The sequence below is a fragment of the Kockovaella imperatae genome, assembly GCF_002102565.1.
Source record: "Kockovaella imperatae strain NRRL Y-17943 chromosome Unknown BD324scaffold_5, whole genome shotgun sequence".
Taxonomy (NCBI): Eukaryota; Fungi; Basidiomycota; class Tremellomycetes; order Tremellales; family Cuniculitremaceae; genus Kockovaella; species Kockovaella imperatae.
The window spans coordinates 812,853-838,999 of NW_019028945.1; the positions used below are offsets into that span (position 1 = coordinate 812,853).

General features: G+C 51.5%; 9 protein-coding genes across 9 annotated transcripts; 4 read left to right on the forward strand and 5 right to left on the reverse strand.

The window, feature by feature from the left end:
• Window positions 1-51: 51 nt before the first annotated feature.
• BD324DRAFT_578355 (hypothetical protein) lies at window positions 52-2,652 on the reverse strand (the record flags this gene model as incomplete). Its single annotated transcript, XM_022013316.1, has 10 exons — window positions 52-371; window positions 432-567; window positions 623-688; window positions 739-781; window positions 819-897; window positions 948-1,341; window positions 1,390-1,482; window positions 1,530-1,752; window positions 1,805-2,404; window positions 2,468-2,652. 10 exons carry the CDS (start codon window positions 2,650-2,652, stop codon window positions 52-54), a joined length of 2,139 nt encoding a protein of 712 aa, XP_021871866.1.
• Window positions 2,653-3,146: 494 nt separating this feature from the next.
• On the reverse strand, window positions 3,147-5,597 carry BD324DRAFT_623651 (hypothetical protein). The gene is made up of 14 exons (XM_022015610.1): window positions 5,098-5,597; window positions 4,875-5,038; window positions 4,809-4,823; window positions 4,726-4,769; window positions 4,478-4,687; window positions 4,348-4,430; window positions 4,252-4,288; window positions 3,982-4,215; window positions 3,894-3,942; window positions 3,804-3,839; window positions 3,598-3,742; window positions 3,528-3,542; window positions 3,356-3,476; window positions 3,147-3,296 (listed from the first exon to the last, which is right to left on the reverse strand). The coding sequence occupies exons 1-14, from the start codon at window positions 5,452-5,454 to the stop codon at window positions 3,172-3,174; spliced, it is 1,635 nt and encodes a 544-aa protein (XP_021871867.1). The 5' UTR covers window positions 5,455-5,597; the 3' UTR covers window positions 3,147-3,171.
• Window positions 5,598-9,793, forward strand: BD324DRAFT_623652 (kinesin motor domain-domain-containing protein). The gene is made up of 18 exons (XM_022015611.1): window positions 5,598-5,686; window positions 5,743-6,149; window positions 6,202-6,344; window positions 6,389-6,491; window positions 6,543-6,579; window positions 6,622-6,690; window positions 6,740-6,856; window positions 6,897-7,007; window positions 7,064-7,156; window positions 7,210-7,218; window positions 7,269-7,339; window positions 7,388-7,435; window positions 7,486-7,669; window positions 7,718-7,861; window positions 7,909-8,160; window positions 8,201-9,217; window positions 9,259-9,529; window positions 9,580-9,793. Exons 2-18 carry the CDS (start codon window positions 5,827-5,829, stop codon window positions 9,693-9,695), a joined length of 3,108 nt encoding a protein of 1,035 aa, XP_021871868.1. The 5' UTR covers window positions 5,598-5,686; window positions 5,743-5,826; the 3' UTR covers window positions 9,696-9,793.
• A 2,517-nt stretch (window positions 9,794-12,310) lies between these two features.
• BD324DRAFT_578705 (hypothetical protein) lies at window positions 12,311-14,593 on the reverse strand (the record flags this gene model as incomplete). Its single annotated transcript, XM_022013337.1, has 4 exons — window positions 12,311-13,913; window positions 13,967-14,273; window positions 14,320-14,341; window positions 14,423-14,593. The coding sequence occupies 4 exons, from the start codon at window positions 14,591-14,593 to the stop codon at window positions 12,311-12,313; spliced, it is 2,103 nt and encodes a 700-aa protein (XP_021871869.1).
• A 287-nt stretch (window positions 14,594-14,880) lies between these two features.
• BD324DRAFT_623661 (ribosomal protein S25) lies at window positions 14,881-15,745 on the forward strand. Its single transcript, XM_022015612.1, has 3 exons — window positions 14,881-14,942; window positions 15,000-15,367; window positions 15,475-15,745. Exons 2-3 carry the CDS (start codon window positions 15,222-15,224, stop codon window positions 15,662-15,664), a joined length of 336 nt encoding a protein of 111 aa, XP_021871870.1. The 5' UTR covers window positions 14,881-14,942; window positions 15,000-15,221; the 3' UTR covers window positions 15,665-15,745.
• Window positions 15,746-17,060: 1,315 nt separating this feature from the next.
• On the reverse strand, window positions 17,061-18,923 carry BD324DRAFT_680758 (hypothetical protein). Its single transcript, XM_022019094.1, has 5 exons — window positions 18,263-18,923; window positions 18,003-18,211; window positions 17,917-17,970; window positions 17,309-17,501; window positions 17,061-17,263 (listed from the first exon to the last, which is right to left on the reverse strand). The coding sequence occupies exons 1-5, from the start codon at window positions 18,443-18,445 to the stop codon at window positions 17,171-17,173; spliced, it is 732 nt and encodes a 243-aa protein (XP_021871871.1). The 5' UTR covers window positions 18,446-18,923; the 3' UTR covers window positions 17,061-17,170.
• Window positions 18,924-19,339: 416 nt separating this feature from the next.
• Window positions 19,340-21,542, reverse strand: BD324DRAFT_406242 (P-loop containing nucleoside triphosphate hydrolase protein). The gene is made up of 8 exons (XM_022012697.1): window positions 20,868-21,542; window positions 20,648-20,788; window positions 20,533-20,595; window positions 20,406-20,473; window positions 20,240-20,357; window positions 20,100-20,185; window positions 19,913-20,036; window positions 19,340-19,854 (listed from the first exon to the last, which is right to left on the reverse strand). The coding sequence occupies exons 1-8, from the start codon at window positions 21,091-21,093 to the stop codon at window positions 19,682-19,684; spliced, it is 999 nt and encodes a 332-aa protein (XP_021871872.1). The 5' UTR covers window positions 21,094-21,542; the 3' UTR covers window positions 19,340-19,681.
• A 217-nt stretch (window positions 21,543-21,759) lies between these two features.
• Window positions 21,760-23,954, forward strand: BD324DRAFT_608323 (kinase-like domain-containing protein; the record flags this gene model as incomplete). The annotated part of the gene is made up of 6 exons (XM_022014109.1): window positions 21,760-22,003; window positions 22,059-22,960; window positions 23,005-23,247; window positions 23,300-23,473; window positions 23,526-23,761; window positions 23,822-23,954. The coding sequence occupies 6 exons, from the start codon at window positions 21,760-21,762 to the stop codon at window positions 23,952-23,954; spliced, it is 1,932 nt and encodes a 643-aa protein (XP_021871873.1).
• A 480-nt stretch (window positions 23,955-24,434) lies between these two features.
• Window positions 24,435-26,058, forward strand: BD324DRAFT_623673 (hypothetical protein). The gene is made up of 3 exons (XM_022015613.1): window positions 24,435-24,709; window positions 24,774-25,504; window positions 25,567-26,058. Exons 1-3 carry the CDS (start codon window positions 24,592-24,594, stop codon window positions 25,966-25,968), a joined length of 1,251 nt encoding a protein of 416 aa, XP_021871874.1. The 5' UTR covers window positions 24,435-24,591; the 3' UTR covers window positions 25,969-26,058.
• The last annotated feature ends 89 nt before the right edge of the window (window positions 26,059-26,147 follow it).

Consider the following 26,147-nt stretch of genomic DNA (forward strand, 5'->3'; position numbering starts at 1 on the left):
ATGTCACATGCCCTTCTAATCCCTCTATGCCCAAACCATTGGCTAGGTATACTACTTCACAACGACATCCTCAACCCTCGTCGCATCGCTCTCCATACTCGCACTCGACATTTCCGAACCTCTTCTCAGAGGCTCGTCGTCATCACTTGACCCACTCGCAGCCGCTGTAGATGACGCTTTGAGATTTCTCTTGAGTCTCTGCCAATCGTCCCTTCCCAGACTATGCGTTCTCCTCCCTCTTGTCAACCAACCTTGCCATCCGCGAGTCGAGCCAGTCCCAACAAACATGACGACTCGATCTCTCGATTCCCCCGAAAGACCATCACCATGTCCAGCTTGAGACGCCCAATAGATACATTTCCCAGCACCATCTGTCGTGTGCAACATGAGTTGTCATAATGGAGCACATCGGCCAGGCTTGCGGGACTCACGCCTTTCGAGATACTTTCTAGCCCGAGCAGTATCTATGATGATGTCTTTCCCACCTAGGAAAAAGGCCGTCTTGCGGGGATCTGTGACGTTGGGAATCTCATCGAACCAGAGGTTGTTGTCGGCCCAGTCGAAATGCTGATACGCGTGGCGTCAATGAATGAAACTGACCTAGGACTATCGCCGGACTCACCCTCTGGATATAGTTTGCTATGCCCACCTCCGATGCTATAAAGTAATACAGTAGCAGTTCTAATGCCTGGTGACCGGGTCAAAACCTGCCTGATCGAGGCTCAGAGTCAGACTCACCGTACTAGGCTTGCGATAACAAAACGAGTGACAGATATCTACGCTAGTCAGCTTTGCCACCGCCTCACCCAGCGCGAGACTCGCCTCCTTCCCACAGACAGAAGACAACAGGGTCGACGAAAGTATTCCGACGACTCAACTCTGGACAGTCTTTGAGGACTACATTCGGTCAACATCATCATCCTTCAGAAAGGCACAATCCTACTCACTCCATCCATGTGCCGTACTCCCATTGGAGTGACTCATCAGACTGACCCCTCCAGCCGATCTATCTTTCCTCACACCCCACTCTTCCACGCCTTGTTCCCAGAATCCCCACTTTTTGCATATGTTCTTGATCGCGGGCACGAGCTCTCGCCTGGTCCAGGGGCGCAGGTGCCGTTCGTGGAATATAGATTGAGAGGTATGCACAGCCAAGGGCACGCAAATAGGATGAGTGGGGAGTGATTCCAGGAGGTGCTTGATCAATAAGTGGTTTTGGAGCAGACCAAAGCCAAGTCCGTGGAAATAGATGATAGGCATAGCATTGGGCTCTGTTCGCCCCTTCTCTGGTGTCCAGTGGGCTGGGATGCGGATCAAGTAGTCGATTCCGCCTTCGCGATACTGGTAGGGATTAGCCGAGCTCATTCAGAGGTTGGCACCCCCACTCACCAGCCCCATCCCCTGGTAAGGGTATACGATCTCTCGAAGAAACCAATTGATGGTGTTCGTCACTGCGTAGAGAATCAGGGGTCTCCCCTTGGCCTAGGCCAGTGTCAATGCTTTGAATAGTCAATGAGCACCTAGCTCACGTTGACGGGATCCAAGGTCAATCTCAGCATTTCAACGTTTGGATCAAAGCCATCGGGGAATCGGGTTCCAGTCCTCGCTTCAAGCATTTTTAGAGAGGCATCCAGAAAGTCGAGCCATTTCTTATTGTTCTGAACATCCTCGTATGGCAAGTTGAAGCATGACCACGAGAGCCAGATGATAACGTTCTGCCGACGTAGACTTTCCCATGGAGCGTGGTTGAACCTGCGAACGAACGGGGGTCAGTGCGTTGCATCAGCACAGGCCGAACGCTTACCATGTCCGAAGTCTCTCTCTGAACTCGACCGCTCGCCTGTCCATCGGGTGAAGATGGATCAATTTTCCATGTTTGTCCATGATGCCATCATCAAAATCATCCTGTCCGAACCCCACATCCTTCTCCACTTGATCCCTCAGCCTCTGCTCTCGTTCTCCGGGATGATCCTCGACGAATGATCCGATGAGGTCCTTCTGCCCTTCGCTCATTTTTCCGACTCTCGGTCCAGGCGCCTGTATCCCATGTATCATCTCATACTTTCGATCTTTCGCATGATGATACCTTGCTTCAGATAGATGGCCGGATCGATACAGGTTCCAGAGCTCCATATCCATCTGTTTCTCCGGATCGTCCGATTCAGCAGGTCTTTCAGGAACGCTGTAACCCAGATCTGAAGTAAGAACTCGACGGAAAAGCTCGTTTCGCGCTTCAAGAGGTAAGACAGAGGCTGGAGTTGGCGTTTGAACCCATCGGACGAGGTAAGAAGTGTAGATTGCAAAGACTACTTCGGTCAATGCGTATGCGGCGAAAAGGGTCGATGTGAGGCCCAGACCTCCCCGGAGACCTTGACCGAGGAGCACGAACCAGATGAGATAGGCGCTAAGGAGAAAAGATAGACATTAGCTAAGGGCTGTGCTGAGAGAAATCAAGGTGTGATCGTACCAGCTTAAAGGGGTGATCATCCATATGGACATGATGAGACCTAGAGCGATGTAGTACCCTCGTTCTGGGATATGCTTCTCAATGACTCGAGGATAAATCTCCTCAGGTAATGGATCATTCTTCCATAATTTATCGATGGAGAAATCGTCGTGGTCCCTCGGCAGAGTGTCATTGACGGTTAACATGGTGTCGATATCGTCGACCGATGCTGGTCGAGAGGAATCGGATGAAGGAGTCAATGATGGTCTTCGTGGCGCTTCTCTGCGCCTCAGATGGCTACGAGTACTAGTCGACGGTACGTCGAGGTGATGGTGAGATGCCAATGTCATCTTGGGTTTTCGGCCGAGTCCATCGTATGTGGGGGGGAACAAAGGATGTTTGGGGAGGGGTGACAGCCAAGGATAGTGAGATGATCAGCAGGTAGGAACCCAGCGATGAGCTGTCCACTGCTTGGTATAGCTTGAAGCCTCAGGAGATATAGATGTGCTCCTCGCCACCTTGTTGGTCGAGGTCACAGGATTATGGAGATAGGAGTAATGTTAGAGTAAATAAAAGCAGCGAAAAATGACGTGGGTGGAACAACAGCGACGACGTTCAGAAGTCTAGTTTTTTTATGCTTAAATCATCAATTGGCTTGGTGGCGAGTGGCGGCGGCGGCTGTGGTGGCAACAGGCGTGATCTCTCTCCAGCAGGGTGCATGCATGTCAGGAGGGCTCATCGGGTGGATTGAAGCTGTCCCCCAAGCCGATCACATCAAATTGTCTCCCTCCCTTATCCACGACGATCTTGAAGGGTTCTTTGATCGTCAGTTCATTTTGTCGGTGAAGTCCTGGAAAAGTGGATTTAGCACGCAAAGCTTTCGGCCAGCCGCGGGGCTCAGCGTCTCACCTTCAATCTCGTCCACGCGAGCACGAGTCTGATCTAAGAGATCATCGAAGCCTTCTTCTGCAATTGCTCGCTCGACTGCACGAAGCATGAGGGTGGAGTCGAGGCGTATTCTATGACGCCGCTGAAAAGTCGTCAACATCCTCATACTGGTACCGTACAAGCTGCTTCTCACGTCTATGGCGATGACCTGTCGCGACGATCAGTACTGTGGCCTGATGATCAGTGGCTCCCAGCCTACTCACCTGATACGCATCTAGGGGTTCTATGAAATCTGTCCTTGTCATGATCCGTCTGGCTTCACCATATGACACGTATTGCTCGTCTTCTGGCAGCTTGGCAAGGTGTCGTAAAAGAAGCCAAGAGCAACTTGCCCATTTCTGCTCGTCCCTGGGGAGCAAGGAGTCAGATTTGAGGCTCTTCAAGATCCAAAGCTGACAGATGAACTCACATCACATCGTCGTCATGGTCTGGAATGAGCCCGATTCTGTGACACTCGGTCAGGTCCAGACACAGACTTTGAACGCTATTTGGCACTTACTTTGACTGCAGCCAGTGCATCTCGTCCTCAACCATTTGTTCGGCTCGCTCTGACGCCGTCAGCTACTTGTTGAGCGGATCTGGCTCACTCAGCATGTCGCCAGCTCTCGATACCCGTGTGAGGTGGCTCATCCGACCACCAACGAGATCGTATACCTGTCTCAGAATCGCATCATTTTCCACTTTGGCGTCAGGTCCATATCGATGTCGCAATGTCGAAGTCCGGATTCTACGAAGAGCACTGATGGCTTCGTGTGGAGGTAGATCGTAGACTGATAAGACCTGCATCCGAGAAGCATTCTTCTTCATCATATCGAGACACCCTATCGGTTAGCCCAAACCCCTGGCTGAGAACTTACAGAAATCGTCCGTTGAAAATACCATTGTGCAGATTCCCTGTTTCAATCACCCAATCAGCGTTCGTGGCACGGGAGTCAAAGGTCTAGTCCTCTCACCCCCTCTGCCCACGCTTCTGCTCGCTGCTGGAGTTGATGCAGTAATGCATGCCCTTCCGGAGAATTCGGGATAAGGTGAATCTCTACCACCTTCCTTCAGCGCTATCCTACTGCCTCCCGACAGACTGACCATTGAAAACCAAAACGATCGGCCGACCCTTCTTCGCTTTGTATCTCAAAGCCACCTTTTCAAGCTTATTCAAAGCTCGCTCAATGTCTAACGCGGGCCCGGCCGATCGAGGATCCGCTCGGGAAAAAAGAGATCCTTGCCAGTCCTCAAAGTAATCGAAATCTAAGCTCTTTCCGAGCCTCAAGCGAACCACTTCGAGGTCAGGATGGCCTGAACAGTCAGTACCTGAATTTCGAACATCACCTCACCCTCCAGTATAGCCGCTCCATCCGCCTGTATCTTTCGCATCGCACTGGAGATTATGAGTGTTGGCTCTGGCATGTAAGCTTACTTGAGGATGAGGGTACTGAATAGCTGTCAGCTTTAGATGAAGCACTCGACTGTCTACTGTGCTCACCCCTTGCCCGTACCGTTCGGCCCAATCATGAGATAATAGGATCCCGCATGTTCCCCTCTGACGATACTATCTATCAAAGGTTGTTCGTCCCTTTCGATATGCAGTGATTCTTCAGAATGCATCTCTAAAGCCGGGTCGAAACCAGGAGCAAAGGCTCTTTCCATCTAAATTGGTCATGTCTCAGCTGGACTCCCTCTCCTTGACCTTTTTAGCCTCAACTCACCCTGTGGAGCACATGACTTTTGTACCAGCTCAAATACCCTACACCACCTACAAACACCATCATGAGTCCTACCACTGTCGTGAGAGCCGCTTGAAAGCTCGGACTGGACGACCATGTTTCCAGAAACGATTTCGATCTCCCTTCTGTCGACTTGTTCTTCTCCGACATGACTTGTTGAATCGCATCGTCTGAAGGGTTCACCGGAGTCTGAGGTTGACCCAACGGTTGAGGCCATGTCGGAACGTTGGCTCGCAATGTCGTACTCGACAGTAAACGAACCGGCAGGCGCCGAGGTACCGGGATCAAAGGCTGCACATGTCGAGGTCTTAGGACATGCTGCAGTCTCCTGACTGGCATCCTATCTCCTCCAGATATCCTTCATGAACACATCGCTCTCCATGACCAGCGGTCGCCAAGGTTAAGGGGAGGGGACACCACGTGACTATCTGACGCGCTTGACTTTTCGCCAATCTTTTGATCAACAAATGTTCTAATGTTGAATTCAACCCCCCCTCACTCTGCAGTCGATGTCGAAAGGGCACTTGGATGGCAATGAGGAACACACGAGGTTGACATTGAAAGACATCTGGTAATTGGCTCTTGTCTCTCAGATCCAGACATACGCCACTAATGCTCACCCCACAGAAACCCCATCGGGCACTCACCCGACCAAAATCATCGCCTTCATTGAGTGTCGGCCTCCCTCCCCCTCTCCCCGAATCAACCATCATGATCCCCTCCTCACCCGCTTTCAGGACTCTCAAGAGACCGAGATCTCAGCCACGTATACATCGAGGCGATGTGTCCTCCTCGGCCACATCATCTTCTGACGAAGGGGATGGAGATATGACACCCAAAAGAGCAGCAACGGCGATGGCAACTCCCAAACGAAAGGTTGTCGGTTCAATGCTTCCTGTATCAACGGGAGCTAGGACGAGAAAGATCCAGGAGATTCAGTACAAGGGTCTGTCTGTCATGTCGCCTTCTACAGGCTTGAAACCGAGAGTCAAGATCGGCGATGTCAAAGACGATAAGGTCAATGTCTGCGTCAGGTAGGTCTGATGACTGGCTGTGCTGCGACTGCTCACACTTTTCCTGGCTCAGGGTTAAGCCCACTCAGTCTTCATTCTCCAAAACGGCCTACAATCTCACATCCAATTCCCTCACACTCACCGAGTCTCACCCAAATGTCATTCGAAGAGGAGGCAAAGCAATGGGAAGAGAGGATGAATATATCTACATGTTTGGTAAGTTGACGGTCTTGCCGGATATGAGAGGCTGATCGTCCCAGACAATTTGATTGAGCACCCTTCAACTACCGAAGAGCTGTATCGATCCAATGTCTCTCCGTTGGTCGACAAGGCAATGTCGGGTTTCAACGCTACGGTCTTTGCGTAAGTCCAACCGATCGAGCTCTATTTCATCTCCACTGACAACCACCTCAGGTACGGTCAAACCGGATCCGGCAAATCGTACACTATGGTGAGTTATCTTGATTGAACTCGCCGAGAGCTCATGAGACAGACCGGAGTCCCTACGGAGCTTGGCATCATTCCCTGCGCCGTGGATGGAGTGTTCGACGCCATCAATGAGGTGGGTACTGCGAAACGGCCAGAGCGTACACTCTTTGACACATTTACAGGAGCTCGACCGAGCATATCTCCTTCGAGTCTCCTACGTTGAGATCTACAACGAGACTCTGCGTGACCTGCTGGACTTTGACGGTAGATCTGGCAAGCCGGTTATCTCCTCCTCCAAGGTGAGCACCACGAGTGAACAACGTGCTCAGCAAATTCCAGGGGCAAGTCTATGTGGAGCCATTGATTGAGAAGGTGGTCTCGACGCCGCATGAAATTATGGAGCTGCTTGAACGAGGCAATGCGTCGAGGAAAGTTGGGCAGACCGACTGGGTGAGCACTTTGGTCCCTCAAGAACGGCTCGAGGCCATTGAATTGACAGTCGGCAGAATGAACGATCCTCTCGCTCTCACAGCGTTTTCACGATCACCATTGAATCGAGGCCCCAGACTGGCGCAGGGGATGTCCGCCGTTCTAGATTGGTGAGTCTACTTGAGATCTCCCGCCCTCGATCGACAGCTAATGACTCCATTAGAGCTTAATTGTGGGTAGCGTTGCTGACGTCTCCCTCAAGCTAGCTGACCCTCCCCTCAGGATCTGGCGGGGTCGGAGAAGGCAGTGTCAGACACACAGCGCCGTAGCGAGGGAAAGCATATCAATCAGAGGTCAGCAGCTAGACCAGCTCGCTTCCGGGATGCTGATTCTCTATCCAGCTTGTTGGCTTTACGGGAAGTCATCAACAAGCTCTCCGACAAAAAGCGGTAAGTGGATCCCTGGCATCCTCGTCCCATCAGCTGATCTCCGTTGACAGACCTCACATCCCGTATCGAGACTCCAAGCTCACTCATTTGCTTGAGAACGCCCTCGGTGGAGAATCCAACATCTGCGTCATCTGTACGATATCAGCAGACCAAGAGCACGCTTCGGAGACACTGGAAACTCTCAAATTTGCTGGTCGCTGTTCGCAGGTCGAGACAAAGGCCAAGAAAAACATTGTAAGTGTCGAAGTTCATGGCTGTCTACTTGCTGACACCAAGCTGTAGCTCATGTCGGATGAGAAGGCTCTGATCCGAGCCAAGGACAAGGAGATCGAGGATCTAAAACGTCGACTGGAAGAGGTCATGAATGATTCTGTTAGTCGAATAGCTACCTCGGATGGGTCTTCACAGAGCGCGATCGGGGCAGAGGTGGGCTTCGATTCAATGCCTGATAATCCTTGGCTGATGCGGTATAGCTTGCCGAATCCGTTGCTGCAATGGAAGCTCGCAAAGCAAAACTTGCTGAACAGCTCGCCAAGCTCAATGCCCAGATTCTCACTTCCGAGGCTCATCAGCCTCAGACCGTACCTCAACGTCGCCGGATCAGTGACAATTACAAGCACCTCATGAGCCCTCGCCAGGGCACACATGACAGGCGAGCTGTCAGTAGCATGATTCGTGTTCCTGAAGAGGGTGAAGGCCTGATCTCCTTTAACGCCAACACTGATGTAGGTTCCGATGGTCCGAACGTGATCTGACGTTTTACAGCCTTTCGACGTCGAGAAGACAGTTGCCACACTACGTCGGACGCTCGTTGTAAAAGAAGGCGAACTTGCGACTGTCCAGACTCAGCTGGAAACGCTGTCTCGATCTGTCGAGGAGGCTGCCAACAAAATTCAGACGCTCGAATTACAGATTCGCGACTTGACCGATGAGAACACGGCTCTAACGAAAGCCAACGCGTATCTTGGGTCCGAGCTCGACACACGCCTAAGGGACTCTCATGAGCAGCTAGAGACTTCGCGTAATGACCTTCTCAATAAAGTGAACGAAAAAGTCGCCAGGATTGAAGAATTGGAGATGATCATCTCCGAGCTCAGATCGTCACGGCAACAGTTGGTCATGGCTGACCAAGACGAGATCGAAAAGCTGCAAAGGCGTCTCAATGCTGTACAGAGCGAGGCGGAATCAATGAAAGCCGATCACGCCGCTCACTTGGCCAATTTGAATCAAGAGATTGCCGATCGCTTGGAGAAGTCTAGGGTAGCGCACGAGGCTGCGACGGCACAAGCCTTGGACACGGAAGCTCGACTGACCTCTGCGCGTGGTGACTACGATCGGCTTGGCTCTGATTACAAGACTCTCGAGTTGCGGGCAGCTGAGTCTCAAACGAAATATGACGCACTGAGGGAGAGATACGATCAAGAGATCGAAGTCCTCCAGCTGCGGATAGTCGAGAAGGATGAACAGCTGAAGACCGATTCAAAGACGATCTCCAATTTGACGTTGGACAACGCTGGACTGCAACGGGCTCTGGACAAGGCTCGAGAGGAGACTTTGCAGGCTCGACGTGGGCACCTGTCGTCCGCGTCGGAACCTCGGTTGGCCAATCTGGACCTCATAGAGTCTTTGCGCACCCAGGCCATTCGGCAGACTTCCACCGGTAACGAGGACAACAGACTAAGGACAATGGAACGGGAGGAGATTGATCGATTGGAGAAGATTGTTGAGCTCCAGAAGGGTCTGATAGACGAGCAGAGGGAGAAGATAAAGTACTGGGCAGACGTGAGTGGCCTAGGATGGCAAAGGTCCTGACGATGTACTAGGCGATGGAGAAGCAGAAGAAGATCGTGGAGATGCTTACTGGAGAAGAGATTGACACGTCCACCTTCAAGTCGATCACTTCGCCTAGTTCACGATCTACCAAGGGTAGCGGTGGCGGACTCAAATCGTCTCTGCCGTCGACATTCACCGCTTTTAATCTCGCTCTTCCGAGTGCTCCTACTCCACTTCCGGCCCACCCAGCTCAGCAGAGTAATTCTTCAGCGAGAAAAGGCAGACGAATCACTATTGAGCATGATATCGAAACTTTGGGCGGTGAGTGATAATTGTATCGAGGAGTACAAGAATTGACATCTCGAGATCAGAATCACACAAGGTCAATATGACAAAGTCGAGATTCGACATTCCTGGCGAATTACCGCCTTCGCCGTCCAAGCCCTCTTTGTATACTACACCGTCAAAACTGAGGCGCATGGGGTGAAATACGGGTTGTGGACTGGACTGTATCGCACTGTATTGTATGTAAGGTCATGTATGGGTCTCTTCGAAGAAATGAGTTCCCAGGTCAGACGACTAGGGCAGGATCCCGCTATGATAGCCCTGATTTAGTACTCATGCTCAGCACTGCTCTCTGCAAGAGGGAAAGGGCCAATAAGAGAGTTCAGTAGGGTACTTGAAAGCAAACCAACCCAACCCGGCGATCGTCGTCAGGGCCAGACCGGTATAGACAGTCTCTCCAATGGGCCAGCCCGCCTCCTCTTGCTGCGCTGAGCACCCGTCGGTTTCGGACGGACCAACATTGCAAGCCTGTCCGGAGAACTCCGCGTCGAGGGATGATTCATTTTGCGACCGTGTCAGCTGCTCCGCAGTCCGCCCGACTTCGAGATCGGTAGCCGATGTGTTTCTGGGTCGGCGAAAGACGTCGTCCCAGTTCAAGGGTTCTTCGTCGTCTGCGACTGTTTCGATAATCTCACTGGTCGTGTGCGGAAGAGCCCTCTGTGATTCACTCATCTGTGGTTGAAAGAGACTGGCTCGACTCGGAGAGAAGGATTGGCAAAGGGTCCAAAGCGAGCTTGACACTCGATGTCAACATGTATAGCATACTCTTTCAGAAGGCTTCTGAGGTGTCATCTGAAATATGAGGCATCGTTGGAGAGCATCCAGAATGGACCACTGAATTGATTATCGATTCGAGGGATCAAGGGAGGACCGGTGGCAGTTACAACGGAAATGCCACTTTCACCCTTGCCAACTGTAATTCTGTACTGTAAGAACAGGCGCCCACATCCATTTACTACTAGCCTCTCTGTCCTCCTATCCACCGCTTGAGCTCAGCTATTGGAGGTGAGATCGGGACTACTGGTATAAATGTGATGCACATCGATGAGCACGGTCTAGATCTATAGCAGATAACTGCACAGAAATATCAGAACAAACAAAACTGCGAGAAGGACCAACGTGGCGCAAATCAGCTGTTGTCGTGAGCCATGTCGAGCTGTTCGCCACGCCAGTTGCTCCTGCTCCATAGACAGGTGCATGGCTGATGAATCTGTCTGATGGCCTGCTGCTTGTCCAGAAGTGCTTGGCATGCTACGACTCGATTGCGATCAATAGTGGCAGCGGGTAGGCTTACAGAATCCAGAATCGCCTGAGCTTTGATAGCAGGTTGTTGAGAGATAAATAGCGAGTCCCGGAACGTGATTTGAAGACGATGCCAACTTGCCAATAAGCTGTCAGATCCTCTGATTGCGATGGGGACTCGTAAGTGTGAGGATATTGGAATCTCTGGAACCTCCGTCCTCAGTCGTGCTTGGTTAAGATGATGACACCAAGAGGGCATCACACATCGTAAGAATCGTGCATCCAATGCAGAGGGCTTTCGAAACGGCTCATATCAGAGAGAAGAGCCCTCCTTTCAGGTGTCATAATCAATCGATGAGATGGCAATCTTGTATCATCGTTCGACCGAACTTCCACTACGAAGCATTTAGTGGCAGTGTGCGCCTTACTTGCGGAATCCCTAAGGTGCTGGCAGAGTCGAAAACTCGGTGAAGTCAGATCATGCATGTGTGATGCTCTCGAGCGGTCGACAATGTTCTCCCTGCTGAGTTGTCTCTGACTATCGCGGGAGCAAGTATGGGGATGTGTGCATGTATAGTATTCGGGTGAAAAAGGGAGAGCCTAACTTTTGTCCTAGCGAACGCTCTTGTAGCTCCAGGGCTTCCCTAATACTGCGGACCCAAAGGATTATTCAACAAGTTTGAAAGGTTCGAACACCTTTCTTCCTCACAGGTTGAATAGTAGAGCGATCCGACGAGCATCGCTGGCCCGAACGAGGCTGCGAGCAACCCAGCGATGAGCTTCCAATCGCAGGTTGATCGCGTCGTCTGCCTTTCCGGCGTCACTTCTGCCGATTCCATCTGTTGAGTCGCAGTCATGGAATTCGAGGACCTAGAGATGGTATTGTAATCGATGTCATGTACATCCAAAGGAAGAGTTGTGGCTTCACCACCTAGTTTTTCAGAGTCGATGGATCCAATGTCCCCTCGGCCCGCCAAGTGCCTCCTAGCTCTCGTCCACCAACTGTCAGTGGAAGCCACATCAGTATCACAATGCTCGCTTTGATGATTGGTCTGCCAAGCTGAAACCATGTTGAGTTGAGTAAAAGATGATCGCACTGAGCAGTTATGTGCTCTGTTTATATGAGGCAGGGGGCATTATCAGACAGAGTGTCGCTTGAGACGGAAATCGAAGGTAGAGCCTCATATCGATCGAGATTGGATCTTCCTTTCATGGCGGTCTAGAGAATTCATCGACAATCCACTCCACTTGAAGATTGGTTCTGATCGGACGAATGACGCATTCAAAGGACACCTTGACACTGAACCGATTGACCTTTGACCCTCAAAGATAGGTGGCATGATGTGAGTCCTGGCGACGACATCAAGTGGATTGCCTCCTTACGAAAGTACATGACCAAAGCGCTGGTACTGTCCAGCAGCAGGGCAAGTATTCCATGCTGCAGTCGTGCGACGATTGGGCGTATGTAGACTCATATACGATATTGCATGCTCGAGCTTCCAACGTCATCGATGGCTACACGTTGAAGCTCCAGATCTTCATCGTTTCCTCTAATCTCCCACTCGAATCTGATCTAGACCTCACAATTCCTACGATCTTCTCCTCATCAAATGCCAAGTGCTGTATTGGAGGAGGTCGATCATCTTTCGGTCGAAGATCCTCGGGTGGCCGAGGAAGGAAGAATGACCTCGCAGCGGAAGATATAGACGCTGGGTGAGGCAGCTCGTAGCCCTCTGGAGGTAATGGCTCTTGGTTCGAGTCAGCTAGTATAGACTGTCGAGGGAGTGGCCCCGAAGGGCCCTTCCATTTCCTTCCACCAGGCTTGACCTCAACGTATCCTATCGTACGAGGCCGCTTGTTGATAATTTCGGGATCATCGTTGAGCTCCCAGACGAGGACACGGCCGTCTTTCCCACCCGAGACACAGCGACCGGATAGAAGAGCTATGGAGGTCACAGAGGAAGAGTGGGCCAAAAGAGTCTGCGAGTGAAGTATTCCATGAGTCGACCTGTCGAGAAGCATTGGAGACGAAGAGGGCAGTGAATAAACTTGTATCTGGTTGTCATCCCCAGCGAGGACGCACCACCTGCCGTCCGTTCCCACTCCAACAGCTCGACGCCCTTTGACACCGATGACTGGCTTGATACGTCTAGGCCAGACGATCTCGTCAGACAATTCATCGTCAGGGGTTACGACAGTGAAGCAATCACCTCGCTCGGCAGACCCGCCGACGAAGTCTCCATCGAGATCAATTGCAAACTCTTGTACCGCGATAGTCCACGACGAGGGATAGAGCGGAGAGCAGTATGTGAGCCCCGCGCGGAACCGATGGGGTGCATCCGCTGCTTGCGGTTCTAACCCCAAGGGGGTCTCTGAGTCGATAGGAAAAAGGGACAAAGCGGCAGGGTGGAAAGACACGTCGGAGTGCATGGTCGATAGATGCCGTGGTCGATTCGGATTATCGAAATTGGTCGGAGGGATTGTGTATATCGACAAGTGAAAAGATAGAGAGCACGAGACGACGACAGGGTAGTGCATCGCTGCGAGCACAATCGGATCCCCGGAATCCTGCACGAATGTTGTGCGTCGCCTAAGCGATCGCGGACGAACGGTTGGAGGACTGATGGATTCTCGTTTCCAGATCAGGCGGGAGGCAATTAGTTGGACATGTAGAACGACGAAACCTCCACTTTGATAAAAGATGGCCAGTCGTGTTGGTAGTCCTGGCTTCATATTGTTAATTGCAGCATTATGATTCGTTGATGGTTCGTCAGGTAGCGAGACAGATTGGTCGGAGCAAATACATGTGATGTTATCGGGTCTGTGAGGTGATGACCATCCCGGTGGCGGTGGTATGATGCCGAGGGGTACGGATCGCTGGTCAGGCGCTGTCGGCGGGGTCGGAGGATTCGATGCGCTATTCGATGCGAGGTGGACCTGTACTAATGGCGATTGCGGACTTGACGTAAAAATGAACGATGGAGACAAAGCTATATGTTGCTCGCTCGAAACAATGGAAGAGGAGGGATCCGAAGGACGTGAGACCTCCGATGAAATGGTTGGAGCTGGAGACGGCGGGAGGGATAGTGTAGTTTCTGACAATGCATTTCCATTGGACCTGCCGAATTCGTCAGTCGACCTGAAGTGCCGAGTCAGGTAAGGCGGACACACCAGTTTGTTTCCAGACGGAGCATCATCTTCCAATCCAGTCCATCGTTTCGTATTCCCCAGCCGATCTCGTCTATGAGACCCAAAGACTCAGGAGCTTTGACGGGTGAAACGAGGTTCTTCGGTATCTTGATATCTGGTGACGACACTATTGACGATCTTGACGGGGTCCTAGATGGCGAAGGTGGCGGGAAAGCTCTAGAGGGCAGGCGAGAAATCGGTCGGAGCGTCCGCAACCCTGCTGAGCCACGACTCGAGCCACTCTGATCACGGTAGATCAGACGAGAATGATGTGGATGAGGATATCTCGCTAGTCTAGGTCAATCTTTACCCTATCAACCGAGGACTCCGCTTACACAGATACAGTCTTCTCCATAGCTATGGATAAAAAAGATTGAAGACAAAATGTTCAGTCCTATTTTCGCTCATTGGTGATGAAGAGACGGGAACGAGACTCACCTGAGGATCCAAGGTCATCCTTGACCAGTACTTGCTCACTCCTTGTACGTGAGCCAGATCTTCAGGCGATAGGAACGACAAGATACGCAAGAAGATCTCTTGATAACTGAACAAATCACCAAAAGGAGGAGCTGGTCCATCATCCCCACGGGCTTTGCCCTTGGACCGCATCGTTGTCTGAAGCTGAGGATCCAAACTCCACCCGCTGGCAGGTGACATGGATCGCCTACGCTGGCTCGATGACTCCCCGGTCATCTTCGAGCTCCAAGTCCAAGGATGTGATAACCGCTCCTGCTCATTCAGTGTGCCTTTTGGCATTTCAGCTGGTCACCGGACGCCGATCGTTTTCGCCACCCTTATCATCCAAAGTGACGTGGCAATTTCTATCACCGCTCGAAAATATTCAATTTCTATCATTTTATCCCGCGAAACTCATCCTGCCATATTTCTTTCAACGGCGATTCTTTTCCTCTCTTTCAGCATATAGCCGTCACCATGCCTCCTCAGGTCAAGTCAAAGGGTGAGTAGAATGTCTGCGATGGGCGATTGGGAAAGCATGTGCTGACTTATGCTCCAGCTCAGAAGGCCGCCGCCGCCCAGGCCGGTTCAAAAGCAGGGTGAGTGTGAGAGAAAGACGATTTGAGGGGAAGATGGGAGGGGAACGATTCGGGAGTAAAGTGTCTGGTCCAGAGGATGTCATCTTCGCGGCGGACTGCTCGATCTTGATGGGAGAGGTGTTTTTGGTTGAGATCTTTGCGATCTGGGCGTGGCCTGGGGAGTTTAGCAGCGAAGCGGCGGGATGAGAATGGGATCGTGGAACTGCGAAATCATGGTATCTTGTGCAGGCGCTGATACCGTCTCTTCTCACAGAAAGAAGAAGAAGTGGTCCAAGGGAAAGGTTAAGGACAAGGCCAACAACGCCGTCGTTCTCGACAAGACCCTCTTGTGAGTCTCATGGGTTCGAATTATCTTCGATCTTCGCTGATCATGTCTGTCCTCTTCTCATTTTTTTTCCCCCTTTCGCCTCGTCTTTTCTCTACGCACACTCTCAGTGACCGAATCAACAAGGAGGTCCCCACTTTCCGAGTTATCACTGTCTCTACCCTCATCGATCGACTGAAGGTCAACGGATCTTTGGCCCGTAAAGCCATTGCTCACCTGGAGAAGGAGGGACAGATCAAGCGGGTCACTCACCACAACGCTCAGCTCATTTACACCCGTGCGATTGCTGGAAAGGACTAGGCTGTGTAACATTTGTGGAGGGTTCTGGGTGTAGTCTGCTCTCATTAGGGATGCATCCATTGCCAGTGGACGAAGTGGTGTATTGATATTTTTACGGGGGAGGCACTAATCTCTATCATGCGTTCCGCTTGGTACGGCAGAGGGTAGCAGACGCCGCCATGACATGAGGCAAAGCACTTCGACTCGAGTATTCACGTGGCCGACGAAAGGTCGACCTCTGCCTGATGCGGCTCGGAGCCTCGCTTTGGACAGATTCCTTGAGCTTTTGGGATGTGCTTCCGTTTCATGTCTCCTCCCATGGTTTAATCATCCCAGAGCAGCGTGCATGGCGAAGATCTTTGACCTCCAAGTCTGGCTCACCAGCTGTGCAAACGAAGGACAGACTGCGACACCGACAGCACCACCATGCATCCAATTCCTACTGTACGACCAACTCTGGAGACCACTCACACACGCTGAGGCTACGATGACGACTGATGGGTCCCCTTTGGTGAGCGCTGGACCTGTCAGGCAGACTATTCTTCCTCCACCCATGTCAAGTTGATAGTCTGGGGAGTAGTTCCTTCTAGCGCGGCTTTACCTTCAGTGACTTTGGATGTCCAAGCTGCCGACGTTGACAGTTTATGCCACGTCAAGTCTGCATCGGTCCCCTTCTCGTCTTTGATGACAGTTTCAAGCTGATCAGTGAAGTTTGCCATCGCCGACACGAGTTGTTCGTTCGTGTGGACCTGATTGTTCTCCCACTCCCCTGTATCTTCCCATTCGACACGCTCGTTCTGGATAGATACAGTAACTTGGATTTCCCAATCAGACATATTGAGAATGGGTTTCTGGAACGGACAACTAGAAGTGAGTGGACTTGAGATGGATGGCTCTCTTGTTTAGAGGATGTTATGAGCGATACAAAGTGGCGAGACGGTACTGACTCTATTTATACTCAGATTCCAGATAACTTGCTTATCTCTACCGGCCATGGGGACCGGCCTAGGCCCATCAACTTTTCTCAGAGAAAGAAGGCAACATCGACTTCCTCTGTGTCGGGGAATAATGGAGCTTTGAAAGGTTGTAACTGGGAAAGGAGTTCAAAGCTAGCAAGCTCTGTTGTCAGTGCTTGAAAGGTGCAGCTCATCTTGTAACGAGCTCTCTGACTCGACCGGTGAGAGGAGAGAGATGATAAAGGATCACCACACCCAAGTGGCAGCGCGCTACCTCAATGTGGCATTCACAGCGTTTGCAGAGGATGCGCGAGGGTCTGTTCTGTCCGTATGAAGGCAGCGAATTGCATATAGATAGCTGGAGGGTGATCGTCTCCCCCTCACTGCTCACGTCGTGTGCAAAGGAGGAGAGAAAGAGACAGAGAGAGTAAGAAAGAACCAACCGTGCATAAAGAGTCATACTATCTGCTCCCATATCTCGGGATCATCTGGAAAAGCTGAGAGACAAGACTCGCTCATCCCACTGTCTCCATAATCACCTCGGTGCCGCTCTCGAGGCCTGACTGTCGAGTCAGTCCTTGAACACGGTAGAGTGCAGAACAATGGTCTGGTTGGTCTTGCTGGCCTCCGTGTCGAGGGAGGGACGATGAGTTTCCAGACTGGTCTGTAGCGGACGGATCAGCAGAAGAGTAGATACGGAAATACTGACCTGAAGATCACTGGCCACGGAGCTTATAAATGTGCCCAGGGCGTCAGTGAGGCCTTCACTGACCTTGTCCCAGTCTGTGCCATGCTGAAGCTGCCATGTAAGCAATGCAGTCCCTGGATCAAGGGAGAGTTGGACATTGATGTTCAGGGCTTCGGCATTGAATCCATTGATCGGCATTGCTGGTCTTTGAAAACTATTGGGAGAGCTTCAGTTGATGAGAGCTTGATCGATCAAGGCGATAGCTGGGTAAGTAAATGTCCGTGATAGGAAACGATGTACGTGTATTAGCATATAAGAGCTCTTAAGGCCCTCTTGATCTCCTGCTACCATAAAGGAATGCTATCTGGTTCTTAACTCAGCAGCATCAAAGGGTCTTTCGTGAGCCAAGGAAGGACAGTAATGGAGCGAAGGCTCGGTCCGAACCTCGTCAGCACCGACAATCTTTGGAGGTTTGAAGAAAGAATGACTTCGATGGCTGACATCAGCTTCGAGCATTGACGAAACCCTTGCAGGCACCTCAGCTTAGAGGTGATCAGCCTGGCTGCCCGTCACGGGTCTTCCCAAGGGATGCATGATTGCGTGATTCTCTGAGATCAGTGCAAGCTAACGAGTGGTAGAACCAATTATGACCTAGACCGAGTGTCTTGAGTCCTCTCAAGCTCCTGAGGCAATCACTGCATCAGCGACCACTCACTCGCCATCACTGTTGGCATCCTCATCCGAATCCTCTGGAGAGGATAACACCGCTCGCGATCTTCCCCTCGGTGCCTCCGAGGCTCCACTTGACGAAGGAGCATCCGACTCTGAGCCAGAGTCCGCTGCATCTCGAGCACGAAAGATGATTCGTCGGTCTGTGCTTGCAGCAGCCGAATCCACGCTGAGCCGCTGGGTCGCCATCCATTCCTAGCACCGGTCTTAGCTAGACATCTTAATGACCTAGGTGGTTCAACTCACTTTCAACTTGTCCCCGAGACTATGCGTAAAGTCACTGAGGGCGCTATCGAGCACACCGTTTGTTCTAGGCCAGTCTACCTCACTCGAAGGCCTCCATCCGACGGTTTCCTCCCCCTGTCGCAGCGAGATGGTAAGATCTATGTCCAAGTCACGTATGACCGGAGAATCGATTCGTCCTGACATCTTTGTCGTGAATAGGTTGACTATTGAGTATATCGTTGATTTGCCTAGTGAGGGAATTGACAATGAGGATGAGCACGTTCAAGAGACATGATGACGACGCAAGGCAGATCCCTCTCAAAGGGCACAAGGAGCCAAAAATGGCCCGTGATAGACCGAGATATGCGCAGTCGGCGAAGAGAGGGGTATCAAAGGATACTGATGCCACGGTTAGCTGGGTACAGTCTTGGTGACTGGAGAGGAGGCGAGAGCGCGACGGAAGAGACGGCTGATCTGAGTGTCGCAAAGCGGGCATTCGGAGCTGAGAAATGGTTGAGCGCCTAAAGACGGGATAGGACGCTAAGATATGCTGAGTGACGACTCCAGGCTGCAAATGCGTGAGTCTGAGTGACAAAATTCCATCCCCGATCACAACAACCCAGTTAGCTCTGTGCGAAATAGGGGACACTGGTCTGTCCACAACCACAAAGGAAGGGCATTTTGCAGTCCAAGAGGTCCTATGCATATGAGTTTCAGAACGAACAGGGTGTGGAGCGGCAGTCAGCAGGATCAGATAGGCAGCGCCTCTGGAGCTAGGAGATAGTCTTAAAGTGTCCAGAGCACTTTTGCGCGCATAGCCACCTCTCTCTCAATGTCCGTTGGTCAGGGTCCCATTCGTGACCAGCACTGTTCCAGAGGAATCATCGCTGTTGCTGAGCCGACTGTTGTCATCGACGTCATCGACGGCACGGAAATGAGGGTCCACCCGGCTTCCGCAGCGCGAGACTCCAAAAACGGTGGCTCTACACGCATCATGGACTAGAAAGAACAACCGTCAACGATGTGATAGAAGGAGAATGACAACTCACTCCAATGTCGTTGGCGAGTCTGTTTGTGAACTCCTCCATCCTCCATTTGAGAGAATTAGGAACGGACGCAGAGTCATCGGTAATTCGCCACGTGACATCTTCCGCACCACGATCGAAGGAGAAGATAAGGTCAACATGCAGTGCAGGAAGAACACTGGTATCAGCAGACATCATGGAATGTGGTCATGGAATGTGGGAAGTGGAATGCAATTCTCGATCGACGAGCTTTTTAAGTCGTCTGTGCTAGTGAGAATGCCAAGGTGAGAGAAGACCCCAAGGCGACCATTGTACTCTTTAATTCAGACTGAAAGGAGGTCGGCAAAGGAGTGAGAGTGCCAGGCGTAGGGTGGCGATCATGGAAGTGCCACAGAGTTCCAAGCACAAATTTGCATTACCCTCTCGTGCCTGCCTGAGAGGCAGGTTGTCGAGCAAGCCAATGCCATACCGTTGATCCGATGTTTCCCATACACTCTCGGACTTCTTCGCCATCTGGTGAAGATTGAACCATGATGGGGCGACCTGCATCTCCACCATCGCTGACTGACGGTACTAGCGGTATGCGTCCTGTTTTAGCAGATGTCAGTCTGTATGAATTGGGAGGAATCGAGAGAATGGCACTTACCTAATATGGGGAGACCGAGATCTAGCGCAGCCGATTCAAATTTTGCAGCGCTGCCAAAGAGTTCGTGCTGTGTTGTGCAGCTTCCGCAGGTGAAATGTGACATGTTGAGAAGCAGCCCGATGATCTGAGAGCATGTCAGCGAATCAAGCAGAAGCTGGTGTGCGCGAGATGGAGCCTCAAAACTGACAGGTATGTCGACTTTCCTGAACATGCCCACTCCTTTTCTCGCGTCAATGAGCGCCACGTCCTGAGGCGTGGAAACGATGATGGCGCCTGTGTAGGATGTCAGCCAGGTGGTTAACAAGACAAGAGAACGAGTGTGCTGACCATCGACGACAACCAACTGTCCCAGACTGAGCTGAACGTCTCCAGTCCCCGGCGGCATGTCTATGACGAGGACATCGAGATCGTTGCCTCCTGATGTCCAGTCTACGTCGAACAGGAGCTGAGCGGATTCAGCCAGGTTCTCACGACACTGTGAAGCTGCTCTAACCTGCTGGACAGCCTTCATTACCATCATTCCTCTCCAGACGACTGGCGAGTCGTTCGCTGGATTCGGGGCTGAATTCAAACATCAGCCATGGTGCCAAGCCCTTTGAGCAAGGGCGATGGAGACTCACGAAGAAGGTATCCTATAGACATGGTCTGAATTCCATGATTTTGGAGCGGTATCAATCGGCTCGCTGATAGACAGTATCAGGTCTGATTCTCTCCAAAAGACAAGTCACTACGCACCGTCCGTAAGCTCGACATCGCCCGCATTCTCCAGACCCATCAACTTGGGCACGCTTGGTCCGAAAATGTCGAGATCCAGTAGACCTATCCTCGGTCGGGAGGACGACGAAGAGGTAGACAGAAGAGATAGAGCTATATTTGCTATTCTTGCCAGTGATTCGTCAGCCTTGATTCTGGCGGAATATGGAGTCATCGGCTGAGGGACAAGGAAGGCACTGACCCGCAACGGTTGATTTACCCACTCCCCCTTTCCCACTAGCCACCACAAGGACTTGTTTGACACCTCTTATCTTGCTCTTTTGTGGTGGGCCTGCCCCTCTTCGCGGTAGAGTGGGTGGTATACGGACATCGTTACGCGGTATTCCCTGCATGCACAAGACGGGAGTGTCAGCTTGCGAGTGACTCTCATGGAGGTCGGGTTGGAACTCCCACCAGTGGATTTTCATGAGACTGACAGCGACGACCAGTGTGAAGTGTTCGGGTGGTGAAACGCAGTGTCGTTGTCCTTGACGAGCTTGCAACTCTCACTCCTGCTGCTCTAGTAGTCCAGCTTACATCAGCGATCGCTGCTCGCCATGACATGTCGCCCTGTGATGAGATGCAATGTATAAATAGAGCGACACCACGACTGACGTCGATGATGACTTTCTCTCTCGTAAATTGAATTGAATTGAATCGTTGGAATTATTAAAGAAAAAAGAGGATGGGATGGGGACAACTCCCGAGACGCCTTGTGATCACCACCTCGAAGAGGACCTGACTGTCTGTCGGGAAACCTACGATACTGTCCTCAGTCGCATAAGGGAGAAGCTTGGAGTCTACTGAATATTCGACGGTCACCAAACGGGGACTAATTTGACCCACGCGGTCACCTACGGGCGCGGGCGATCCGACGGATGGTCTCGTCCGCGCGACTCTCGACTCTGACTAGCAAGTCGACACTTTTCCCACCACATCTATCCTTTCATCTCGTTACACAGGTCTCTATCAGCTCGAACGGGAAGTTTCGAGACAGACGGCCTCCGCTTCCCCCTCCTCCCCTGCCGTCGAAATCCTCCCGGATACACCTTGGGCCACATTGTAGCCGCTGCCCCGGCCTATCCTTCCATGCCATGTCCACTCCACCACCACCTCCTAGACGACCAGGAGGAGCGAGACCTAATCCATCATCTTCCAGTCATGCTGGAACACCATTAAGTCGATCAAGTCCACTGCCCCTTCGAGACTCAACTGGTGGCACCCCACCGACTCCATCGTCCTCCCAAGTCAACGCTTCCCCTCCTGTCATCGCTCCATCAATGGATCCAAGAGCCGACATTGCACCTCTACGTCTGACACCTAGAAATGGGGACTTTGGTGAGTCGTTTATCTCCATGTACTACCTCACATCTGTATGCTCATGCACACCCAGCTGCAACACCGTCTAAGATCATCGAACCACCACCACCATCGTCCTCCCCATATCCTCAACTCACCCCTTCGCTCGCTCGTCATGGTCGAGCAACACCGTCCCTCGCTTGGAATAAGCCCAAATTGTCACTTTCTCCACTCCCAACCCCTGCCGCTCAATCTACCACGACATCACCCCTTGCTCACTCTGTGACTTCCTGGAATGAATCTCCAGCAGTTGCAACATCATCCTTTTCATCGTCCCGTCCTCCTTTACTCAACGCCCCGTCTTCATCAGATGCCCATATTCAACGACGAGCCACACCATCCCTCAAGATCGCCATGCCTGTAGGTGTCCAGTCGTCCGCCATTTCCACTTCCTCTTCTCCCCGCTTCGTCTCTAATCAGCTGGAACCTGATCACGACGCCCTCCATTCAGCATTGCGGACACCCACCACTGGCGAAGATATGAATCCTACCATTCGTGCTTTAGGCCATGATGATGGTGAAAGCGCATATGGATATGGAAGAGTTAACAATGGCTTGAAGGACGATACTTCATCTGCCCGCAATGCGGCAATCAGAGCGGCAGTCTCGAGATCTCGGTACGACGCTTCGCCAAATCCATCAAACCGATCACGCGCGAGCTCTGTCAGCAATTCGTACCATGGATCTAGGCGAGGCAGTCGTGTAGACTTGGTAGAGGACGAGCTATCGGTCAATCAGCTTAATCGCTCCTTCGACGCCCTCGGCATGAGTGATATTAGGAGAAGAAGCTCGGAAGAGAGCGAGAGTGATCATGGTGAAGCTGCGCAGAGGTTCAATCCAAACGAGCTGGTGTTCATACGGAGATTGGGAGAAGGGACAGGAGGTGTGGTAGACCTCGTCAAGGACTGTCATACAGGGAATATCATGGCGAAAAAGGTGCGCGAACGGAGGATAGAGCATAAGCTGACAAGGATCTCCAGGTCCTCACATCCTCACCTGACCCGGCGTTACACAAGCAGCTTCTCAGAGAGCTGAAATTCCTGGACGAATTTTCTTGCCCACAGATCGTTCAGCATTTTGGAGCCTTCTTCAATGAGCGGACGTCAGAGATCGGGATCCTCATGGAATACTGTGAAGGAGGTAGTCTGGACGGACTGATCAACAAAATGAGGAAGAAAAATATGCAGTGCTCGGAACATGTTTTGGGGAGGATAGCTGGAGCCGTGAGGATGAAGCGCCGAAGGTGACCGCAGTAATACTGATTGATCTGCTTAGGTCCTTCGCGGATTGGATTATCTTCACAAACGACATATTGTCCACCGTGACATAAAGCCCAGCAACATTGTCCTCACTCGCGAGGGTCATGTGAAGCTATGTGACTTTGGTGTCAGCGGGGAGACCATCAACTCATATGCCGGAACATTCACAGGCACAAGCTATTACATGGCGGTGAGCGTGGATTGTGTACGCATTTTAGCGACGAGCTAATCAACCTGTCCAGCCTGAACGAATTCAAGGCCATGAGTATTCTATCAAAGCAGACGTGTGGTCCCTCGGTGTCTCACTACACGAGACTGCTCATCTCCGATTTCCTTTCGTATCCGATGACGGGGGAAGATTATTAGCTCCAATTGAGCTGGTAACGCATATCATTCATGGCAGTATCCCTGAAATGCAGGACGACCCAAGCGTCGGACGGATCTGGTCAGACAACATTAAAGACTTCATGAGATTGTGGTGAGTCAAGAGTGCCACATTATCCGCTTGCGAAGGCATACTGACTGAAACGCACGGCAGCCTTATTCGTGACCGGAACAGGCGCCCTTACCCATGGGAGCTGCTGAAACATAGCTTCATCACGATCAGCCACGCCAAGAGAGTTAATATGACCAAATGGGTAGCTATGCTGTGCGACTGGCCAATCGAATGAGCCCACTCCTGATGGGGCTCGTCCTCCCATCATCACCAGCCTAGAGGTCCTCACCGGGGAGGACCGTCGTTCTCGCTCGGTCATAATATGACCTCGTCACCGGGCCTAGACGTCGCATATACACCCGGATCTCGAATGTCTCATTCACCTTTACGAACTCCCAGCTATGACACAACACGAACACTCTCTATTAACTTGACGAACATCCCTCATTACCCTTCCCTCCCAAAATTTGTGCATAGAACCTCCCGTCATCTCAGCTCTAGCATACATAATAAACGCCTTTCTCATAAGCTTTTCGTTTCGCCCCCTCCTATAGCAGCTAGCATCATTAGCAATCGACCGCAGTGCTCCTCGACATTCTGTCATGCATTCATGAGTGTGCCTTTTGAGGGACTGCCACCCACAGGCCCAAAAGGAAAACAAAAACGCCGATGCCACTTTTGTGGCATTTTCCCGGATGATCCTTAATGAGTTGAAATTTCAAAACGACCAGCCTGTGAGGGCAACATCTTCAATACCTAGGCAATCTCATCACAGCAGTACAGCAGTGACATTTGGAGGAGGAGAAGCGAAGAGTTGACGAAGATTCATCGTGAAAAGGGGATTGTTCGTCATCACTAGGTCTATTCTCAACATGTCTCGCAGCGCTGCTTCGCTCTTTGCCTCTAGTTCATCCACCGCTCTCCGTCCACAATGTCGAGGATATTTCGCTCAGGCAGGTAGTAGCAGTACTTCTCATCGACCGATACCTGGTGTGTACAGGCATTCAGCTCCAGGAAGATGTGAATCCAGACTGACTGATGTTTTCCAACTTAGCCTGTCGACCCGTCACCATCTCCTGTCATCGACAACAATCTACATCCCGATTTCTCTCACACGACACACCAGAATCCCCATTGGCAAGTTCTTCAGCACAACCTTCTCCCCCCGCTGTCGAACGACTGTTTTCCCCTGGATCCTCTTCTGCTACTGGGGCCGAAAGTTTCCAGCGCAGAACCCACACACCCAAGGGCTCAAATCACGCTACCCCCCTTACGACTTCAGCCAATCAAACCACAACGCCCGAGGCTGCACAAAAATTCTTGAAAGATTTACTATCCCTTCCTCCCGATCGTCAATTCTCACCGTCCCTCAGTATCCAGATCGTCACTCATAAATCATATCAATGGACGAACATGAGATCGGCACCTCGACCCCAGCACTATCCGCGAGACAGATCGACTTCAGCACAGATCCTCAATCTTAGTGGAAGATCGAAACCTTTCGAACACCCCTTTGGCTCGGCACCACTAGACGACGACGGTGCTTGGTATGCTGCGCATAATGGTCGACTTCAATTTCTTGGCAGGAGAGCTATAGCGACATATCTCCCACTGTTCATCCACTCGAGCTTGAGACACGGAGGAATGCGTCTTGGGGATCTCGATCTCCTGGGTAAAAAAACACTAGCTCGAAGAATCGACGATATCCGAGAGACGGCGAATCTTGGAAGGTTTGTGGGAGAAAGTTGGAATATCAGACAGGTCATGCGATCTGATCTCAATCAGGTGAGATAGTCATCCATTTCACAATCCCTTGTCAATATACTCACTGTTTTTGCCCCTCTTAGAACGCCATTTCAACCTCATTCCAAACCATTCAAGGATCAGTGGTCGAAGCCATTGTTGGCGCAGTCTTTTCCGAGTTTGGATCACCAGCCGCTCAAAGATTGTTCCATTCACGTGTGCTTCCGAAACTTGTCGATGCCGATGCGAAGTTGTTCGCAGACCCATACTTGAGGGAAAAGATCACGGCGCTCAAGGAACAAATCAAGGTCGAATGCAAAGGAGGATTCTTGATCCCTTCAGAGGGGCTCAATAGGGCTTCGGCTTCGGCTTCGGCTCCGGCTCCGGCTCAGAGCCATCCTATGTCGATGCTGGCTGGTGGAACGACTGCCCCCGATGGCTCAGACGTGGCGGCCGAACTCGAAGAGGAAGAGTATGTCATGGAGAAAAGGTTCGCAATGGGTTAAAAGATGAAGAACAAGAACGTATACTGTAATACCTAGAGCCTGACTCTCAGAGTCTAATGCTCCTCCATTTGCATTGCATCATTACGACAGGAGTGGATCTTACCTTCCAGCGTTCAACAATTGGCATGACTGAGGACACAAATATCCAGAGCTACCATGATCTCTGACACCCTTTTGAT

Bases quoted from the DNA above. Each gene is read 5' to 3' on its own strand.
- BD324DRAFT_623651 (XM_022015610.1), bottom strand. From the start codon at position 5,454: ATGCCAGTCAGGAGACTGCAGCATGTCCTAAGACCTCGACATGTGCAG. The intron at 5,039-5,097 runs GTGAGTTGAGGC...TGACCAATTTAG, and splicing joins AAAGTCATGTGCTCCACAGG to ATGGAAAGAGCCTTTGCTCC. The intron at 3,840-3,893 runs GTAAGTGCCAAA...CGAGTGTCACAG, and splicing joins ATGCACTGGCTGCAGTCAAA to AATCGGGCTCATTCCAGACC.
- BD324DRAFT_406242 (XM_022012697.1), bottom strand. From the start codon at position 21,093: ATGAAAATCCACTGGTGGGAGTTCCAACCCGACCTCCATGAGAGTCAC. The intron at 20,596-20,647 runs GTGCGTAGTGAC...ACTGTCTATCAG, and splicing joins CGATGTCGAGCTTACGGACG to CGAGCCGATTGATACCGCTC. The intron at 20,358-20,405 runs GTTAGAGCAGCT...GAATCCGCTCAG, and splicing joins TAATGAAGGCTGTCCAGCAG to CTCCTGTTCGACGTAGACTG.
- BD324DRAFT_623673 (XM_022015613.1), top strand. From the start codon at position 24,592: ATGTCTCGCAGCGCTGCTTCGCTCTTTGCCTCTAGTTCATCCACCGCT. The intron at 24,710-24,773 runs GTGTGTACAGGC...TTTCCAACTTAG, and splicing joins TTCTCATCGACCGATACCTG to CCTGTCGACCCGTCACCATC. The intron at 25,505-25,566 runs GTGAGATAGTCA...TGCCCCTCTTAG, and splicing joins TGCGATCTGATCTCAATCAG to AACGCCATTTCAACCTCATT.
- BD324DRAFT_680758 (XM_022019094.1), bottom strand. From the start codon at position 18,445: ATGTCAGGACGAATCGATTCTCCGGTCATACGTGACTTGGACATAGAT. The intron at 17,971-18,002 runs GTGAGTGGTCGC...TGATTGCCTCAG, and splicing joins GATGCCAACAGTGATGGCGA to GAGCTTGAGAGGACTCAAGA. The intron at 17,502-17,916 runs GTTAGCTTGCAC...CTCTCCCAATAG, and splicing joins CATAATTGGTTCTACCACTC to TTTTCAAAGACCAGCAATGC.
- BD324DRAFT_623652 (XM_022015611.1), top strand. From the start codon at position 5,827: ATGATCCCCTCCTCACCCGCTTTCAGGACTCTCAAGAGACCGAGATCT. The intron at 7,008-7,063 runs GTGAGCACTTTG...GACAGTCGGCAG, and splicing joins AAGTTGGGCAGACCGACTGG to AATGAACGATCCTCTCGCTC. The intron at 7,436-7,485 runs GTAAGTGGATCC...CTCCGTTGACAG, and splicing joins AAGCTCTCCGACAAAAAGCG to ACCTCACATCCCGTATCGAG.
- BD324DRAFT_623661 (XM_022015612.1), top strand. From the start codon at position 15,222: ATGAGAATGGGATCGTGGAACTGCGAAATCATGGTATCTTGTGCAGGC. The intron at 15,368-15,474 runs GTGAGTCTCATG...GCACACTCTCAG, and splicing joins GTTCTCGACAAGACCCTCTT to TGACCGAATCAACAAGGAGG.